The sequence below is a fragment of the Pyrgilauda ruficollis genome, unplaced genomic scaffold (genome assembly GCF_017590135.1).
Source record: "Pyrgilauda ruficollis isolate IOZ18807 unplaced genomic scaffold, ASM1759013v1 scaffold37, whole genome shotgun sequence".
NCBI classification, from domain to species: Eukaryota; Metazoa; Chordata; class Aves; order Passeriformes; family Passeridae; genus Pyrgilauda; species Pyrgilauda ruficollis.
The window spans coordinates 895,349-917,037 of NW_024525156.1; the positions used below are offsets into that span (position 1 = coordinate 895,349).

General features: G+C 39.0%; 1 protein-coding gene across 3 annotated transcripts in view; it reads right to left on the reverse strand.

Annotated features, from left to right (window-relative positions):
* Window positions 1-21,689, reverse strand: part of FHOD3 (formin homology 2 domain containing 3) — a 374,811-nt gene that overhangs the window by 132,595 nt on the left and 220,527 nt on the right. For all 3 annotated transcript variants that reach the window (XM_041475887.1, XM_041475885.1, XM_041475888.1), the window contains exon 6: window positions 18,857-18,951. In XM_041475887.1, coding sequence (XP_041331821.1) covers window positions 18,857-18,951 — 95 coding nt within the window. The remainder of the gene's footprint in view (window positions 1-18,856; window positions 18,952-21,689) is intronic.

Sequence of the window (21,689 nt, forward strand, 5' to 3'; positions counted from 1 at the left end):
ATTAGAAATGAGTTTGGAAACTGAAATGGATCACACGAATGGGGTTTGTGTGCCTGCATAGCAGAAATATGATTAAGGCCATTTGGCATGTCTTTTTTTTTAATTTTTATTTTCCTTATGACCGAGGAGTTACATGCAGAGCTTTCCCACCAGCCCCCTAAATTGATGTATGATTTTAGCCTTGAACTGTGCTGTCCTCAACAGATGGTCATTGGGCTGAACCTCTGGCAACCGGAAAGGTTTGAGAGATTGGCAGTTTCAGCAACTTCTTTTCCTTGGGCAGGGCCAAGTTGATATTTCCTTAACTGTGTTACAAAAAAAATGGGAGAGGAAAAGAGTTTTTATGAACTTAATTGCAGATAGGACTTTATCTTCGTTCCCTGCTCTGAAATCCCTCTCATATCACACTCCTTCAGCTTTTGTTATACTGCTGAGTGACATCTTGGTTTGAAAAAAACATCTAATGTAATACAAAGTCACCTTACTCAAGACAAAAGGCAATTAATTTTAAAGAAATAAGGGATTCAATAACCTATTACTAAGGTATCTCATGCAAAGCATGTAAGGATCTGAAAGTCATCTACAATTAATCAAGTCATGCAACAGCTCTGTGATGCACGCTGTGTTTGATCAAATTTTATGTACAGAAAAACTGAAGTACTGTACATTTAAAAGGCAAACAGAAGATCTAACATTGCATCTTATTTCTTTTTTTAAGCCTCCAAGTAAATATTTGACTAATGTGTGTTTTCAGAGATATTTTAAATTCCGAATTAAGTCTTTAAATTTAAGACCAAATTACTACTGTATCATTTTCTTGAGTAACTAGAAATTATGTAGAAGGAAGTTCACTTGCTCCACATCAATTTTCCATAGCAAACTACTTTCTTCCAAGACCCACTCCCTATCATCTGATTTATATAGCTGGTGACCAGAAATTTCCTCAGCAGCAGAGAGGGCTTCACAAGCTTCAGTATGTTTGATATGGGAATTGTGTACAAAGCAGAATATCAAAACTGTAATGTTTTCGGGATGTTAATTTTTCCTCCTGGCCAATGCAGAGTTGTTCAAGTAGAGCACAGAGGTCACCCTGTCCCTGATTGTGAAAGCCATCACCAATAAAATGAATGAATTACAGTCAAAGCCAGAGGAAAACAGAGAAATAACAGAACCATTAGAGTACCTTCTCTTGGACTCTCTTAAAAAATTAAACCTACTGAAACACAACAGCCATGAGGCGCACAGCATTCTCCCTTGTTTCCTTAGGCAGCTATGCTGTCCCTCCCACTGCCTTTCCTGTACTATGGGATTGGACTTCTGGACTCTTTTCTGTAACTATGGGATCTATCTCCCCACTGCCCTGTCATACTTGACAGTAATGGAGATATGTTCCTACTCAAGTTGAAAAAGGCATTACGAAAGACCCCAAGTTGGCAATCTCATAAGAGAAAAGGAAGTTTCCAGTCATTTTGAAAGGGGGACAGCTAGAAAATTAGTCCTCAGCCTTCCACCAGCCATGCTGCAGGCTGCCATTCTCACGAAAGACAGCAGGCATGGGACACACAGCAGGACTGAGCCACCAAGAGCATGTGGGACGGCAAGGAAAAAGCAAGGAAGAAGAAAAACAAAGATAACAAATTGCTTCATTAGTTCTACTGCTTATGAAACAACTTGCTAGATTTAGTGGCCTTGAAAATGTCCTGTTTAAATAATATCAAGGTTGAGTTCGAGGACCCTAGGGGAGAAAAGTATTTGAGTTTGCAAGTACAGTGGAAAACTACTCTATTATTATTCTGTGGTTTTATGCACGTGAAATTTGTTCTTTCAACAGTTTCATTAAAATGTACTTGTATTAAATACCCAAACTATGCTTGTGTTTAAATAACTTTGTCTGAAAACAATTGTAAGTTTAATGATATAGTTAGCAGTCCTTTCCTGACACTGCACAATCTTATAGACAACATTTCAACAGCCAAAACACAAAATCATAATAACCTATGAATACAGTGTGTGGAAATGGTTGAAGATAGTATGTCAACAAAGACTCCAAATTATAAAATATTACCTATTTCAACATCTTTCTTAGGCAATTCAATGTTAAGGTTATTCTTTTTAAGCATCCTTAAAAGAAAATGTTAGTGGTTTGAACTACTGAAATGATAAAACTGTTGAAAGAACAAACATCACACATCAATCCATGGGACAAACCCACCACAAACTCTTCTTGAAAGACTATGCAATAAAGTAAAACTAGAGAAAGGATATATATATATATATATATATATATATATATATATATTCCATTTATTACTATAATGATAAAAGCACTATTATTTCATTGAATGTATAGACTGAAGATTTTTCTCTACTTCTCTTTTCTCAAACTTCTGAATATTATCAGGCATAAAAAGTAATTCAGAAGCAGAGCTTTGACTGCAAAACCAGACACACTTATTTATCTTTGGACAACTTGCCAAATAAAGTTAACAAATAAAGATACTTTCTGGGGGATGTGAACATAACAGAAGTGGTCATATTTCTCCAGCAATCATCTGTCCCAAATCTGGAAGAGGCTGCTATCCTCAAATCCAGTTCTCATCATCAATCTAGTCCAGACACTTTTTTTGTAAATCCAAAAAACTTCATGATGAAAACAAAAATGTAACAGACCAGACATATTTCCAGCTATCCACATGGTAGGTTTCTGAAGTGAGTGGCAGAATATTTCATGGAGCCATCTAGAAACCTGATTATGGGGACAAAATCACTGCATATTGGCTAAGGCACTGCTTAATTACATTGTAATTACAATGTAGCAATGTCACATTATTCTAACTCCCTCCTTTGCCAGAAGAGGAAAGAAATGGAGATATTCTCAATTTTGATTTTCATAAATGCTAGCAAGTGTGCAACTTCTGCATACAGCTAGACAACTGCAACTATATATTATATTATTGTAGGCTTCTCTCAACAGGGCTCTGTTGATGTAAAGTTATCACATTACAGTGATAACTATTTTTTCAGAGTTACAAAGCTCAGTGTTCAAAGAAATAATGTAATTCTTCCGTCTCATGCTACCTCCTTCCTCTAAGTTTTATCAACCAAACTCATCACATCCACCCCCAATTTTATGGCAAATCAAACAAATAAATAAATTGAAATATGTATGGTAGGTTTTGAATCCCAGAAAGGTGAAAGAGGTGGAAAAAGACTCCTCAGATTCCTGCTTGGATAAGAGAAATGGAATTGTTGCCATACAGCACTTATGGTGATGTAGCAAAGGCTTACCAATACGGGCTTGAATCTAATCACACTCATGTTCAATTGAGTTCCAAAGGTCTGCAGATTAGATGAAGTTAACTTCAGCTTCACTAGCCTCCATGTCCAGATCCCAATTGTAGTTTGACAAAAGCAAACGCCTTTGTTACAACTCATAAAAAAGATCTGGCTTTTACAGTTTTCCTCAAAGCATAAAGCAAATGGATGTGGGTACCACTACAGCAGGAAAAGGAGGAGGAAGTTTGGGTGATTCACTTAAGAGTTGAGGTTGGAAGGGATCTCTCTGGAGGCCACCTTGTCCAGCTCTCTGTAAAGCCACTTAGTTGTCCAGGATGGTGTCTAATTTATTAAACGTGGCTAAAAATTAAGATATATACAAAACATGAATTTAAAAAATGGTGATTCTTATATATTTTAAACTATTCTTTATTTTTCAAAGCACGGCACTTGCAATTTTCTGCCTCTCTTTCACACACCCATACCATCTCCAAAACACACATATATTGAAAGAGACAAAAAATCCCTAACACTTATTTTCACCAGATCACAGAGATTACATAATTTCACTATAACAAAGCAGTTCCACGTATGTTAAGATTCAAATGTCCATACATGTGCCCAAAATGTAGTTCTCAGTTCACCTATCATATGAAGACAAGACTTTTTATGCAATGATATCCAAGTACTTTTCTGGACACCAGGTGTGGTCTGGGAGTACAGTAAAAATCAGTGATATTGCACATTAAACAAATTACATTTTCTCAATCATTTAAAAGAATACTGAATGGTTTGCTCGGGTACCTCCAAAGACTCACAGGTTTTGTGTCTCAGTTCCTCAGCAGCACCACAGTAACAGTAATGCTCACTTTGGTTCTAGTTTGACAGCAGACAGAAAAGGATAGAAACATGTTTTCTATACAGCAGAATTGGAACATGGCTGTGGAAAGTATTCAAGGCTTGACAACTCATGGTCAGAACTGATAGGTCCAGCAGGGTCTCTGAACTAACCCATCTGCATGTGTAGTCTCCCTGCAGCCTATTTTTCTAGAAATCTGGATGTGCAGCTCAAAGACAAGACTGGACTAGGCTCCTATCTCCCAAGTAAGGTTAAAAGAGCCTCAGAAATGCAACAGAGCATCATCTGAAATCACCTGAGATATGACTACAAACACCAAACAGCAATGTGATAACTGAAGTCAAGCACCTGTGCCTGTACATTCCTAACAGGCTGTAGCTACCTAGCTCTAGGTAGGTTTGCAGCAGCAGTCTGGAAGACAAGGGATCAGATTCCAGAGTCTGTGCTTCTCTTCATCTGACGCTTAGTGCACTCTTATGGACCTAAAGACTTTTGACAAAGCACATTTGACTAAGCTACTGCACAGTAAGATGTACCTTTATTTGAGGCATTGTTTCACATGTACTTCAGTTTTTGTTTCGTCAGAATGAAACCTATTTTAGATGTAGAATTTAAGAATAATTCATCATCTGGGACTTGGATAATTTTTTAGCCAAGTAATTGCCAGGGTCATTCAAAGAGCTGAACCCATAGAAGCATGAGATCATAATCAACAGTGATTTGACTTGCATCATAGATCAATTTTGAGCTGTTGTTTCAGTTCTTTGGGAGCAGTACAGAGGGATAGAGAGGAGACAGCGGGGCAGGGGAACACCAAAAAACCCCAACCCTTTCTTGTTCTTGAACTAACCACAACAGATTACTTCCACTTTCTTCTGAACTCAAGAGCAACTGCAGACAAAATCAGTAAATACAGTGATGCCCTAATGAGGGGCAGCAGTTAACAAAAGCAGTAAACTGTTCCAGAACATGATCCTTTGTATCCAAGAAAGCTCAACTGAAATGCACTGTGGTAGCTGTGTAATGTCTGATGGGAATAGTTCCTATAGATTTAGCCAAAATTGAATGTAATTGAGATTTGCCCCTTTCAATGCAGTGGAGTACAGGTTCTGAGAAGGTGAGCTTATTGAGAGTACTAAAATCACACTGAACTCTTACTTTTGGTGTAATTTTGCTTGCTTTTAGAAAGTTTTCCATGGTAGGCTCTCACATGGAGCAACCATGAGAATAGCATGAAAGATATTACCAAATAACCATGGAAACACCAGAAAAAAATTTGTGTTTTTCTGGTGGTGTTTCCATTCCCCCTCCCCAAGTTACTATATGAGCACATCTCCTTTTATAAGAGCAAAATGCCTCACAATATCTGAAAGAATTATTTTAAGTTTCCACATAGGGATGTAGTTGCACATTTCTTGAATATTCTTCTTCCTATTAATAATAATAACAACAACAGTTTTGCCAATGCTACAGAGCAAATTAAGAGTCTTGATAGACAGTCACCTGCTTTAACCAGGAAAATAAGATCTCAGAAGCTGGAAAGGAGTGGACTTCAGCCTTGCTGCCAGAGATGCCTCTGTACTGCCACTGAGTAATACAGCAGATCAGCCTAAATGCATAATGCCAAACTAAAAATCTTTGCAAGCTGGAGGTCCTACTCCTCGTCCCTGATTACTGAATCATGTTTTGTTGAACCCATATATTCACAGCACAATTCATAGGAGAAACAGTGCTGCTCTGGCTCAGCATAACCAGCTACAACTCATGCTCTGAAAGCATGACTTTAATTGCAGCCCTGACTTTTTCCGTCAATCTCCTAGACAGCTTCCCATAAGTGGGTATTGCCAGAGCCTTTCATTCCTGCCTGTTTAGGATGACACGCTGAAGGCTAAAAGGCTGCGTAAGCTATGGAGATGAACAAAATTAATCAAAGTAGAGGCAGTAGGCTGCCATAGAATCACAAATAAATACTTCACATTTGCAGCTCAAAAGCAAGCTCCATGTTCTGGGTCCCCTAGAAAAACAAACATGTAAAACAACTGCTTTTGGAAACAGAGACATCTAGCAGCTGCAGCTTAACTATTTTATAATACGTCTTTCCCTGCCATGGGAGTGGGATAAGGATGTGCTTGCTGGCCTCTTCTCAATCTGTGCTCCAGCAGTATTCCTCAGCAGGCAGCTGGGTAATTCCTCCCCAGCACCTCGGACTGATTACAGACAAAAACATAAAACTCCACGATAAGTAATGCCATCACTTTGATTAAACTAGGTGCATTAGAAATACATGGAGTTAAAGAGAAAAACTCCAGATCACAAAAAATACCCCAAAACTGAGGATGCATTTCATTAGACATGCAGAGAGATTCATTAGCTGTATGAAGCTACAAACATCCAAAACTAAAGGATACCAGCTGCCTGAGGGAAAGAGAGCACAACTAATTTTTTATCAATAACCTGTGCTAGGTATTAGATGGAATAGGTGTTTTAAAGCACGTAGTCCTGCTCAACATTGTATTCTCCCAGGAGTATTTTCCTCCAGTTCTGTCCTCACACTGTTTATTCATATCCATCTGTGCCTGCTAGGTGGTGCTGTGGGATGGTTTTTCTAAGGCAGAAAAAGCAAGTTGCTTTTTTCATTCCTCTCACTGATATTTTTTTTTTTCCTTCTACACAAGAACAGCTGGGGTGTTTTCTGTATCTTGGCTGTACAGGATGTGTCCTGTCAGGTCTCTTGTCAAGCACGTGGTGGCCACCACTGAGGATGCTGCTTCTCCAGAGCAATCAGGGAAAATAAGTGTATCAGCTTTCATCTGCACGTATACATGCAGGAAAGCTGGAGCCTCGGATGGAGGCAGGAGGTATTACTATCCAGTCTAAAATTTTCAAAATTTTAATTTGTCTTTGCTTCTAAAGATATTGGCCATTTAAACTAACTATTTTCATTGACAAAGAAGGATTTTAAATTAATTTAGATACACAAAACAAAAGTATGGTTTCAAAGAAAAGGGAAAGACTAAAATTTCCCAGAGGTCCAACAAGTGAAATGCCTCCTTTTTTCCCTCTCAGACTGCAACTTACTTCTATGATGAAAAGCAACCCACTGCAAAAACTTGGAAGACACCCTTTGAAAAGGATGCTAATGAGAAGGATGCTGGTTTAGGCTTCATTTTTTTTCTGTAACTAACCAATAACTCAAGTGGCAGGATGCTATCAGTGCTATAACATCCACAGAATCATAAATGGTGCAGACTGGGATTGAACTATTCAGACCTGTAGGTAAAGTCTGGTCCATCTGTTCCACATAACTTCATGTCAGTTTAGCCAAAGATGATGAATAATCCTAACCCACCCTTCTGAGCAGGAGGGAAATAAAACAAAACAACCTCCAAGATGAGTAACTGTAGTACTACATCATATCATGACATCAGGAAAATCTTGTGCTCAGTTTTCAGATTCTGTCCCATGGCCCAATGCCTTGGGACACCCTCGGAGCCCCTGCTGTTCCTATACAAAAGACACGGCAATGTGTCTTTAATACAGCCTTCAATTTCTGTGTAGTGAATTGACATTTTTTGTCTGATGCTCTGCTATGAATGATCTTCCACTGCCAGAGGCAGAACTTGGGCATTCACGTTGCAACTCTTCATCAGAAGGGGATGAGAAGGAACAAGAAGGGAAAATTTTGCAGACCAGTGACAAAAGTTGAAGTATATCATGATTCTAAGGAAGTGTGCCTCAAATCTCTCTGTTACATCCACAGCTATTATAGACATCCATCTGAGTAGTGCAGATCTGGAAGCAAACCTACTTTCAAGTGGTCTATCATGTCTTTCCCCCTACAGCCATGCACAGTCCTTACTGCAAAAGGTGCTACAGTTCCTGTGAGCCTGGAAGGGTGGCCCAAGAAACACCAAACATGAGAAGAGTGCATATTTGTGGAAGCTAGACTGCAGATGAGAAAGGGAAAAAGAAAAAATTATCTGAACAGAAAGAACTGCAAACCACACAGAGTGGGAATGACACAAAGGAGCCAAAATTATGAAGAGAAATTCTATCTTATCTACTTAATAAATAGAGTAAAACATTTTACTAAATTTAATACACATAATATATATTATATATTTAATATAGTTTTAATATATTTAGTATCTTCAGGAAAACACAGTGAAACTAGAACACAGTCCCCAGGGATTAACAGTTTTCAAGTTACTCCATACATTCATAGCTGTGGTAGTCTCTTGTCCCTCTTTACTCTTTCTTTACTATAAGAAAGCCTGTGTCATAGCAAAAGCTTAATTCGGGAAGCAGAAGCATTCAAACTGTAAGTTAGAAAAGTATTACATTTCCCTCCAAAATCACAACAATAAGATGCTTAGACAACCACACTGACATTTAAAGTGCAGTGGAGAAAAAGGGCTTCTGAGAGGTTTAATTTAATTTTATTACCGAGCTAAAGAAGGAAGCAGTTACACACCGCTGGAAATGAAAAAGACAAAAACACACATTTACTACAGTTGTGTGTCTTCTAATAAGAAGAGGAAATTCAAAAATAGAAGGGACCAATCTACAAAAATTCCATGCTGGCTGAGGTATTAACAGTATGTTTTATATTGAACATCACATTCTTGTTTTTTATTAATGTGGTCTTCAAAAAGGGAAAATAGTGGAGAGATAGAGGGGGGCAAACCAGGAAGCATCTGAACTCCTTGTTCAATTGCTGTGATCAAAGAGGGTCAGAATATGGGAAGAGAGTACACAGCATGCCCACATGAGGCTCATTTCAGTGTATCATGGGAGCCAGCTAGAAAACCTGCTGGTATGCTGGAAATTATTCTGAAAAGTCTTTATATGGTATAAACTACTCTTAGAGAACTGTGGATCAGAAAAAAAAAAAAAAAAAAAAAAAAGGTAGAAAGAAAACCTATCAAAGAGCCTTCCTTTTGATCTTGATTTTATGAAAAGTTGTTGAGGTCCACACATCTTACCAGACCTTTTTCTTCCTAAGGACATGTCCTGTAACTGAGGAGATGAACATAAAATCTGTGAGGTAGCCACGACGATACCCTGGTGAGGGACCTGAGCTGCTTGCAATTCAGAGGTTCCTTGGGGTGCACTACATGCTGAATATAGAGCCATCATGTGTGTTTTGGTAGTTTCCATTTTTGACACAGTGTATTTTTTCTGTTATCCAAGTATATTCAGCTAGTAGCCTTTGCTTTAAAAAACAATTATTCTAAAGAAAAGAATGACAAACATTTTTGAGCGATGCCAAAAGAACAGATATGGTAACAATTAGTATCAGGTCCAACTTTTACCTATGTATCTGTCTTCACATATAATCTGTCCTTGTACTCCCTTATGTTCTTCCTCCAGGCCTCTAAAATCCAAACACAAATTTTCCAGATGAGGGACCAAGACAAAAAGGGATTTGAAAACTGGTTCAAGAATGTGCCTGGAAGCTGGATTCAGCCTGGGTCTCCCAGTGTAAAAAGTCTCTCCCTATCTGGGCCATTCTTCCAGGCTAAGCTACAAGCAAAACACTGGTATATTAACTGCTGTGTTGGCTGAACTGTCTCGGATCTGGTTTACATGACGCTGCAAAAAATGTTGGATACCACCTTTCCTGCAGGCAGAATTCCACTACCGCACTATATATATGGGAACGAGGACAGATACTGATTTAAGAAGAAAACTAGGATGAATTCAAGAGGAAAAATAAAGTCAATGAAGTATGTAGTAATTTAGTTTCTGTTCAAAAAGAGGAACATTCAGGAAAATAACAGAGAGAAAATTAAGCAGAACAATTCTGCAAAAAAAGATCCTATACATCTCATAGCAGCAGCTGCAGAGTACACAGCAAGTCATACTTTTGGAGAAGTTAAGAGATTCTTGCACAGACAAACATTTGAAGAGACTTTGTGTGGAATTTCTGCTACTTCCATGCAAACTCTCCTTGCATTTCTTCAAAAACCTATAAAAAGCATTCACACCTATTGTACAGTTCTCAAAAATCTTTAATAACAATTCAACAAACATCAAAATAGAGGTGAGAGGAAGAAGTAACTTGGTAATGAAGTTACAAAGTTTACTACAAACAGTTTAAGAAATTAAGTGATTAACAAAAACATCCTACCCACATCCTATGAATTAATTGAACTCTGCTTGTACCAGAATAAATATCATAGTGCATTCAGATAAATACGTAAACTGAGCCCAAAGCTCTGTTAAATAAGGACAGAATACCTGCATTCTTCAAATCTGATGGAATTAACCATAATGCCCTTTCTTTAACAGTCATAAAATCCCAGAATATTAACACCTACTCAAGAATGCAAAATGTTGGCCACCTCCTTTCTTCTATAGGAGTGCAGGAGTCTTCTCAGCACCACCACTGCAGTGCTCCACTCCCATATGCTGCTTTCTACTGTCAGAATAACCAAAAAGTTCTGTCAGAAATTCAAGACAATTAAGTCTCAGGAGATCTGGATGCCAGGTTTGTTTCTTACACTGGTCTCACCACACAGTTCAGATGAGGTACTGGTACGTTGTGCAAATATATCCATTCACTATGATGCATTTTCACAGAACCACAGAATCACAGGATAGTCTGAAATGGAAGGGACCAGCAGGATCATGAGGTCCCTCTATTAAACGAATGGCCCATTCAAGGATGGAGCCCACAACCTTGGTGCTGTTAGAACTGTGCTGTAACCAACTGAGCCACTCTCAGGGCGTTTTCTTATGTTTCATAGTGATAGTGATCTATCTCCTGTATCACACATGCCACTGACATGGTCCTGTCAGTGAAGGCAAGAAGGAATGACAGAGCACAGATGGTATTTGCCAGCATTACAGCACGTTTTGTGAATGCTTATTGCAACTATTAAATAGATTAAGAAAACTCTATCACTTGACCTTCACTAAAGGTCTAAGCTAACAAATTTGAGTTTGGTACATTTGGGACATTTCAATGACTCTGCACCAGAAGAGATTTCCCTGCTGCTCCAGCCAAACTTTCTAATAGCCCACTTTCTAATGCCTTCTGCCAAACACCACAGCCACTGTCATAAAAGATACATCAGTTTAACACCTAAGAGCAACAAGACCAGAAAATGGACAACCCTGGAAATTGAAGCATTATGCACCAGAGTTCACAAAATAATGTTCCCAGAAAAGGTGCAGACACAGCTGCTTATTTTAATTTTTAAACACTCCTGAAAATGCAGCTTATTAAACTGCTGAGTTAGGATTGCTGATATTTCTACCCTGAAAAATGATAACACAGCTGTCCCAAAAGGTTTGTCATAATGACCACAATGTGCTTTATACTGGCCAAGTTGATTTCTGCATTCAGATATGCATAAAAATTTCATGTCTATACTATAACATAAATCTGGATTATAACTAGCATCTTTTTATCCTTTGAGCAACTCTCTTATATTTATTCATTCTGTTTCACCTGACAACTTATTTTCTCTCTCTTTTGGTTAGGCAATTTATTTTATTGTCAAAGACATATCCCACTGACGGCTTCAAGCATGCTGGCCATTTTCTTTAGTCTCAGTCCCCAGTACAGACAAACTTTCCAACTGCACCTTCTCCTTTCACTGCAGTGCTGAACATAATGCTTGTTAGAACACACTAGGAGCTAATAGCAGATATAGATATTATTATAATAGTAATTAATAGATATATTATCAAATTAATATATATATTAATAGCTAGGGCATGAAGCACAGCACTTTGCTCACACATGTGAATGGTAACAGGCCTGTGACACTGAACTACTGTAGTGAGGGAGACCAAGGCAATTCTAAAAGCTAGCACTGACTTTAGGGTTGTTTTTCAGTTTTTACCCTGCCTAATTCTAGTGTAACTCTTGCTTTTTTTCTCTCTTCTTGCCTTTCCTTCACAACCAGAAATTTGCACATCTGCATAGAAGCATGGTATTTTCTGGGAATAACTGGACATATTTTACTCACCTCTAACCCAACACTTTCTTAAACAGTTTTGAACAGATGAGACTGAGTGAAAAGTTGTGTCTAAGCATTGGCCACATTGTTGGCAGTTAATCATTACATTTTCTCATTCCCCACTTCAAACGCATTGAAATCAGATCTCTGATGTCTTGTGAGGGAACTGTGTGTTTTCTAGTATCTCCTTAATCTACAAGAGTTCATTTTCACCACAGAAGAATGTGTATTCATCCCTTCAAAATACTCATAAATGAATGCAACAGATGGAGGAACAGGAATAGTTAGTGCTGCAGGTCTTAACTACTTTTATATTTGATGGAGGGACTTAGAAATCTACCTACAAATATGTTTGGAAAAGAGCAGCAGCACTCATAGCAGTCTGTCTGCTGAGTTGGAGAGACCAAAGCAAGTGCTTAACACAGTCTGTGCTGGCTAGTGTATTCTATTCCAAGTTTATTGCAACATCCTGATCCTTATCTTCAAAGCACTAATTAAATACAATTCAAAATAAACTCAGTTCATGCAACAGAACTGATCCAGTTTCTGAGTGAAAGAAGAAGAAAGCCTCTGATGGCATGGGTGAGCATAGGCTCAAGACCTCAAGAAGTAGGAAATAGGGAAATTCCTGTAAAGCCAGGATTTCGTTTCTCCCTCCCATAGCTATTTTCATAACAACAGCTCAGTGGCCAAATGCACAGTAGATTAACTATAAGAGGCAGCTGCTAAGCTGAGATGAATGTTCAGGGTTTCAGTGAACTCAAAGCAGTTGTACCTGTTCACCACAGCCCAACATCTCAAGTGCAGGGCAGCCCATGGGTGAGACTGCAATAATTTTAGGCTTTGAAGGGAGATCTCAGTTTTGCTTTGAACACTTCCAGGAAGCAAAGGAGCCAGAAAGCCTGTTAAGACTGATACCCAGCTAACATTTTTACCTGGTCTAGGCCTGAAAACAGAACAAAACTAGAGCTTGCCAGAGTTGTGGCTGGAGGTGAGAAAGCAATGATGCAATCCAAATAGCCTGTGCTTAAGTTGTACGGGGCATCTCATTTGTCAGAAGCTGCAGGAAGGTTTGTTAATCATCAGGGCAGCAGATTGGGAAGAAAAAATGCAAAACTGATCACAGGAGGTCCCCAAGCTGTGTGATTTTTCCTGGGTTCTTAATTCTTTTAGCTAGACAGAGTTCCTAGATCACCTTCCAAACACGTTGAGAATAAAGCAATAAAGAACTACAGTTGCACTTACAGTTACACTTGCTGCAGTTCTACAGCACAATCTCCTGCTCACAAAAATTGGGCACATGAATAGATCATCTATACACACAATTATTTTTCAAAATATATGGTCATAAAATTGAATGAGATCCAAGTACTTAGTATTTTCAAGATTCTCAACAAGAGGGTATACCATCCAGGTTGGCAGTGATTTCATTCATCATGCTTTGGGGCTAGGTAGTACTAGTACTACTGCTTTTGATTTTATTAATATCTGTTAAGACCCTTAGAATTGCAACCTTCTCCATTACTACAAACCAATTTTTGATATTTATTTGGAGACCAACTTTAAAATCCAGTTGCATAAGATTAGGTGAGAAATTTCTTGAGAAAAAGATCAAGTTACGGTATTCTCAACTTTGCTTCTGTCTTCAGTGTAGCACATGTATAAATGACTTGTGAAATGGATACTAATTTAGTCAAGCTTTTCCACCTGAGTATCTACCTCTATATACCTTAAAATATTCATTTGTGTAAAAAAAAAAATAAAATTCTTTTTGTGAATATTATTTCTCCCAAAATTCTCACGAAATGACTACCAACCATGTGCATGCTTTAACCTGCACCTGGCACCATGCAGAAAAAGCAGCCCCTAATGGACTTGTTTGAAGCCAGGTTGATAAGGGCCCTGAGAAACCTGGTCTAGTGGAAGGTGTCCCTGCATGTGGCAAGGGGAGCCTGGAATTAAATTATCTTTATGAACCCTCCCAATGCAAATCAATTCTATGGTTCTATGATTCTATGACTTTGCTTTTGCACTCAACAAATTTACCCACTAAAACTACATTGTTCTGTCTGAATGTGTTGGGTTTTGTTTTTCCTTTGAAATAGATTTTTTGCTTCTTTCTGACAGAATTACATTTTTAAACATTCAGAAAGTCATTTCTTCAATACCAAAACAAGCAAAAGGTTCACACAAGGCACAGAGAACAACTTGATAGTTAAAGTTTGAAGTTAACTTTGCAATCTAGGACTCAGACAGAAGCAAAGTAGGAAAAAAATTAAAACAATATGTGAGATAGGAATCTTTAATCAACCTCGTTGTATCAGCCTGGGCCCAGCATTCCACCCCGTCTTCTGAGGTTACCCAGCACCACTTTGAAAATGGATTATTTTCCACTGAAAACAATGCCAAAAAGGGGCTTTAGCTCCCCTGGGGGAAATTAGAACAGCCTGGATCATCAAATGGGAAAAAATAATCATTATCAGGAGCAGTAAAAAACAGGGGGAAAGAAAAGGTGAAACTAAACTCAGATTTTGGACCACTTTATGCCTTAGAAGTGGCTTTGAAAACCAAGATGGATTGGCAAAAGCTTATGGGTTTGTGATGCAAAGCAACGTTTGCTTCCCTCGATATAGAGAAGCTCGTATGTTTTTTCAAGATGTGTGGTCCAGAAACGTACTTTTTGTAAACAGTCAATAGCTAGTCCCGGAGGATTTAAAGCACTGATACACTAGAAGTATTGTACCACTTCTCTTACTAGGTCAGAGGAATTACAAACACATATGAAAGATTTTATATGCATATATATAAACTTATACATGCCTACAGATCAGAAATACATTATATGGACTTAAGGCTTAATATATACATCTGTTTAACTTGGTGTCCCTTCTTGTGGGTAAAGAGAAATTTTCTAAGAGCTATCACCATTTACCTGCCAGTGATCCACCAAAGAGCTCCAGTGCCAGCTGCCAGCACAAACAAGTCCATTTAAAACCAGCCTAAATATATTTGCAATACAACACAAAAACTTAATTCCACCTGCAGGAGTAGTAACGTATAGATGGCAGAAACACTGAGAAAGCGGTAAAACATCATCTCCCAGGCACCGTGAAGTTGAAACATAAATACTGTTAAGGCATCATCCTTAACATGGCTTAACTGTTGAGTCAGTTAAGGCATCATCCTTGACAGGTTAGTTAAAAAAAAAAATAAATTAAGGAGCAATTCTGAAAGCATTGTTAACTAACATTCAACTGACTTCTAGTTTTGTCTTCTAAGAACCAAACCCTCTTTCATGAATGCCCCATGCTAGCACCAAATGCTAAAAGACAACTTGGTTGACACCAATATTTCCTATTTACATAATTTGTAGCTTATATAAGACGGTTAGAGCCTTGGCCCTGCCATAGCCCTCTTTTGCATGCCTGCAGCAGCTCACTGCTGACCTCAGTTATGTATTAAAGCTATCTGGAAGCCAACAGCATGTAACCATACACCCATAATTGAGTACATACTTGAATGCTTTGTCAAACAGGGAACCACTGATGAATTGTCCGTATAACTAATGATGAAATAGTAGTAATGTACATTTACATTGGGATTATGCTGCCAATGTTTTATGCCAGGGATGTATGAGCCACTGATGATTGGAAAGCAGTCTACAGGCAGCCTGTGAATGCCCACTGCCACACACTGGTGCGGTCACTTATGGGTGGACACAACTTGCAGAGAACCAGCAGTGGGCCTAAGTGGGCCTACTGGCATGTGCCAGTAATGCTCTTATCTCCACATAATATCATTAAAGAATGGTACTGCTACATCACACTTCCAATCTAGTGCCTATATAATACCAGTCTGCAACAAAAGGCTCTTTCTGTGCCACAGAAAACAAGCCAGCTAAGATTGACTTTCTTCCTGCTTTTCAGTTCTTCACCCTGACACAGCTGGTGCCTCTGAACTGGTACAATGACAACAGTGCCAGTGCAGTCACACCACTGGAATTCTAACTGCCTCCCTAATAACTTTATTCAGAGCAAACTTAAATAACAGCACTAAAATTATCAACAACTTCTGATAACCTATCAATGTAACATTCACTGATGTTCAGCGGGGTAAAACCGCAGCAGAATTAGCAATAGTAAGGAATACAATGGCAAAAATCTGGGGAGGCTTTCAGTAAATTGCTTAGAGTCCTTCTTTCACACAAATTTAAACTTTTATTTCCCAAATCTTTTTCCCATCCCTATACAGAAGTATAGCTGGGTGCATAAAGTGATCTTGGAGCTGGGTACCAAAATCACAGCTGTTGCAGTGCTGAGCATGCCAGCCCCCGAGGTGCTCTGCTGAAGCCCGTGTGATGCAACAATCCACTGCTCAAAGTGAGCAAGGGTGACAGAGCCAGCAGCCCCCTCCAAACAGAGCAGGGCAAGCAACAGAAGCAACAGTGAAGGAGCAAAACCACTACACATTTTGATAAAAAAAAAAGAAATATCATTGGAACAGATTCAACAAACTCCACTGCTAAGTATATTAAACGCAGTCAGAGCTCTTGAGAAGGCAAGAAACCATGTGTCACAGCTGTGGCAGCTGAATAGCTATATTGCTCCTGCATCCTATTAGAGGGATTTGTCCCAAGACTTAATTGGCAGTTTCACTATTCCTTTTTTGCTCAGCAATGTTAGCGTATTTTTCATCATTGCTGTGAAAAAGGCACCAGCAAAGCAGGGCTGAAAATCAGACTGTAGGTGCATTGGAAATTCCAGGGCTTCATTTTTCACAGAAAGTCAAAACCACCTTTAAGTGAATAAAGCAGCTGTCCCACCACACTGACAGTAAGCCTGCCATACCTTTGGTTAACTTCTGGCACACAGACAGGGACTTAGATCTCCTCCAAGACAGTTGAAGAATAATGAAAAAGCAACTTTGATGCTACCTGAAACCAAACTATTCAAAGCACATTGCCTGCATTCCTCAGCTGCAGGCACTGAGCCAGGACATGGAGATAATCATTCAGGCTGGCAGTGGGGGAGGGAGAAAGGAGCTTAAGGACCCAAGAGCTGAAGTACTCAGAGCAAGAAAATCTAGAAAGAATTTAATCTGCAAGGTAGCAATACAGTCATGTTTCTCTCCCATTCCACTCCCATTATGTGCTTTAGAGAATTAAAATAGTCACAGACATAGAAGTATTTTTGTTCCTTTTTTGCTCTTTTATCTGTTCCATAGAAAATGTAGATCTCTATGAAGCAAATGGTTTCTCTCTCATCTCACACTGCTTTTCCAGCTGTGGCAACATCCCCTGTTTCAGAAGGAAAAATGGCTCAGAGTAATGCCTAGACAACAGTGGAACATTTTACAGTGAAGGAAGAGTTTCTCCTTATCTTTTCCCAATCATGAAACCTGCCCTTTAAGCCTGAGATTTGATGACCATAATTAACTTACTTTTACTTATCTACTATGTTGACCCAAGATAAATCAGTTCTTTCAATACTGCAGCACCTGTTCTTTGACCTGACAATCTGCTGCAGCAGTGAAGTTTGCACATTGTAGAAAAAAACTGTAGTTAAAAAAGGACCCTTGGGACACCAAGCTCTTCCTCCTTGTGTTATGAGAGTTATCAGAGTTAAAGAGGAGAACAGCAGCTGCTCCATGTCACTACAGTACCCAACAGCAACTTTGTGTGACTCAGACACTTGAAACATTCCCAGAAATTTCTTAGTAACTATAGCTACAGATTCAGCTCCACCAATTACAGCAACTTTTGAGTTGTAAACAACTACCATACTCTGTTCTAGCTATTGTGTCATACATAGCTACCTATGTACAGGTCTGCATGGTAAGAGCAGGAGCAGCCCCTGGCAGGCCGTAATAAGCTTCCTAAAGCTTCTTAAGAGCCAACAGGCTGGAGAATGGTATATTTGTGGGTTTACCTATCCTATGGCCTCTCAAGATGGCATGTCAGTAGAATCTGTGTTCTGCTTGCTTTTCAAATTCCAGCAAAGATGGCCTTAAAGGTAGACTGTGCACTATGTAAATCACTATTCTACTGGAGAAGACCTCTCCAAGCCGCACATATTCCAGCTTTCAGCTTTTGTCTCAATATGTGGGGACCAACAAAGAATACCTTGCAGGCAGGTACCAGACTTTGCCTTCCAGGGCTCTCCAGGCAAAAGAAGACTTGAAATTAGGAAACATTTCTTTGCTGAGAGGGTGGAAAAACACTGGAAGAGGCTTACTGGAGAGGTGGGCAAAGTCCCAAACCTGTCAGTGTTTCAGAAGTATTTGGACAATGACCTTCATAGAGTGAAGGTGTTGGGCATTTGGCCTAGATGATTGCTGTAGGTAACTTCCAACTGAACTAGTGTATTCTAGTTTAAGAAGGAGTCACTCTGAACTGTCCTCTCCCAGTGCTCAGCAGAGCTGAGCAGTGCAGAATGGTGAGTAGAACGGTTCCAAAGAATGCCTTGGGAACTGCAACTACAGAACCAATAAATTTTCTCCACGGTCAAATGCAATGGCAGCACAGACAGTAATGAGGACATCTTTGCTTTTAAGAGCAGAGTATGTGCTGACAAAAGAGTATAAAAAGAGTAGAAAAGAAGTAACAGCTCGGTGTGATCTGGTTTCCACGCAGAATATTATGGAATGTTTTAGAGCCTAACACACAGTCTATTTATACCCTAAAAGCATAAAAAAAATGCATTAAAAGAACACCAAAACCATATAAGATGAGAATATTTGAGAGTCTTACCTTTGAGCCAATAAGTGTGTACAGCCATTGGATGGTTTCATTATGATTTATCACTCCATTCATGCCATCGACATAAAGCATTATCTGGCCCAAAGCTATTGCAAAGAAAAGAGAGAAAATGTAATTAGAGCTGGTGAACACTTTTTATAATTCTAAGCATTGCTGACAATTTTCGCTGAGCAAGGGTTACCAGAGATGTGCGGAACTCAACTAATGAAAGATATATTGGGCAAGATTGTGCTGAATAAAATCCTGGGAAACTGCACTGACTTTACTGACTTAATCTGAAAATATATCTGTGAATTTCATCCTGAGACAAGCCCAAACACTCGTTCTTTCCTAGAAGATGCCATATTTTATGCTCCCCAAATCTGCAAACAGTACTCTACACACTGCTTACTGTCACAATGTACACAGCTACAGAGCTTTATTTATTGCGAGCCAAGACTTTCACCATTTGTTTCAGCACCATATATAACGTTCAGAATTAGTATATTTGGATTGACAGTTTCAGTGAATACCAGTGATATGAAATTAAAGCTGGACAATTAACATCAATAAAGACTATTCACTAACGCACAGTGCTCTCTTGAAAAAGTTTTACGTTTTACTGAGAAAATACAAAAAAACTGAAGCATGGTTACAAGTGTCTTTATTAATTTATCCTAAAGCTTTTACAACAGCATTACAAAATATACTAGTAAAATATTTCATAACAGTAATTGCATAGTTTGCAATTGTGATAATATGAGACTTTCAAGAGACAACAGCTATTAAATCTTTTCTGACTGATAAGGACAGACATTTTTTGTAAGGATTATGAAAAGTGAATTAGTTCAATTCATCTATCATCTTCAAAAGTTTCCACTGTTAGATCTTCTGCTGTATAGCAGGAGATCAAAGCACTGTGGGATGAAAAAGAAATCACTGATGTAACACCTTTTAGCACAGCCTGTTGGCATAAAACCTCAATTATTTAATGCACAGCCTGATGAGCCCCTAGTACACTGCTTTATGGGGGAAAAAAAGAAAAAAAAAACACTCAGAGGGTGAGAAAAATTATGACACTATTAATCTTCCAAACACATTCTGAACGTTTGCTAACTTTTACACAGGTTGTGTGCAGTGTCATTTACCCTGAGGGCAGATTTTCAAAGACATGAATGCTAGGCAAGCACTTATGTATCCCTATAGCGAAATAGCTAACAGTAATTTTTGCACCGTCTCCTCCTTTTCCCTTTGGTCTAGTTGGCTAATTTATGGTTAAAAACTTGAGGTACTATTTTTACATTCTTTATCTAAATTGTCATGCAAAGCTAGAAGGAAAGCCACACTCAGTGAATGCCACACAATCGATGAAGACTGAGAAAAAGCAAGCAAGAGAGCTCTGGCACAGAGATAACACATCGCCTAGGCAGGCACTGCCACTGGGGCATGCCAGGCACTCTCTGCTCCTCCTCTCCAGGAAGCAATCAGTCAGCACCCTCTGAAGACATGTCTCTCAGGTGAATAAAATCAGGTGGGAGGGACACAGGCCCAAGTGTTATGGTAAAATAGAAGATGTAAGTCAGCCAGTAAAAAGAGATACGAATGACACTGCCTGAATAAATGGCTGCTTTGAAGCATTTTGTTGCAGGTAGAGGAAATGCTACTATCCCAGCAGTAATCAGAGAAAGTTCTTAATTCTTGTTTTTACTTCCTTTCAATGCTAAAAAGATTTGGCACTGGATCAGGATGAGATCCAGTCATGATAAGGTCAACAAATCCATTTTTTCCCCTCTTGAAAATTCTTTGGTTGGGGATGAAGTGCTTTAATTGAATTTGAAACAAATGTGAAACAAATTAAAGTCTTGAAGCATGTTTTCCAAATTAATATAGAAATCAAAGACAGCAAAAAGTTTGCTTTAAAAAACATGTACACAATACAAAATGACTTCACAGCTTATACTTAAGACTAATTAGACAGGATGGCTAAGTGAGATCTGGCATGCATTTGTATTCAGCCTCTTAGATGTAACTCTTCTTAACAGCAATATGTTAAGGCAAATTAGTAGACTTTAGAAAGAAGCCAAAAAAACGTTTTAGGTATTCTTGAAAACACAAGAAAAAAAACACTCCCATAGCTGCTTGAACTAGTGGCCAATAAGTTTCACAAGTTTCATAAGGAATTACAAACAACGTCATGAAACAACCAAGATGTAGAGTTATGTGTCCACATCACATCTCCAGTAGTTATCTGCTACACATGAAGCTCTCAGCTGCTGACAAACCTCGGTGTAGACGTTCATATTGCTATTTCCTGTCCTCAGGGGTCAGCAAAATGAGACAAGATGGGTATGGTTGAGGAGAAATCTGTTTTCATTAAGAGGCAGACTAAGATAAGGAAAATCTGTATACTTTGTACAAAGCTGAAGCCCCATAACTTCTTAGGAAAAGAAGGCCAGAAGACCTAAAAGGAGGAGAATGATGGTTTTCATACCCCATCAAGTTTCTGTGCTGAGCAAGAAAATGTATTTCCTTTACCATAACCACACCACACAGCCAAAATGGAAGACACCACCAAAAAAAACAGTGTAGGAGCAGGCTAGAGGTCATTGGGCCCTCCCAGACCTTGGGTCTGGCTGAGTAAAACACAGCAGTTTGGCACTAAATGGAGACTGACAGAGGATATTTTACATTCTTTGAAGCTTTTCTACCCAACTGCTATCTCACCTCCCAGCCCACAACCGTACTCTGCTGAAATGACTACGGCTGAAGTGCAAGCTCCATGCACCAAGCATGCCCACACATCCGCCACCAACATCCAGGGCCCCGACAAGGGAGGGCAGCCTGA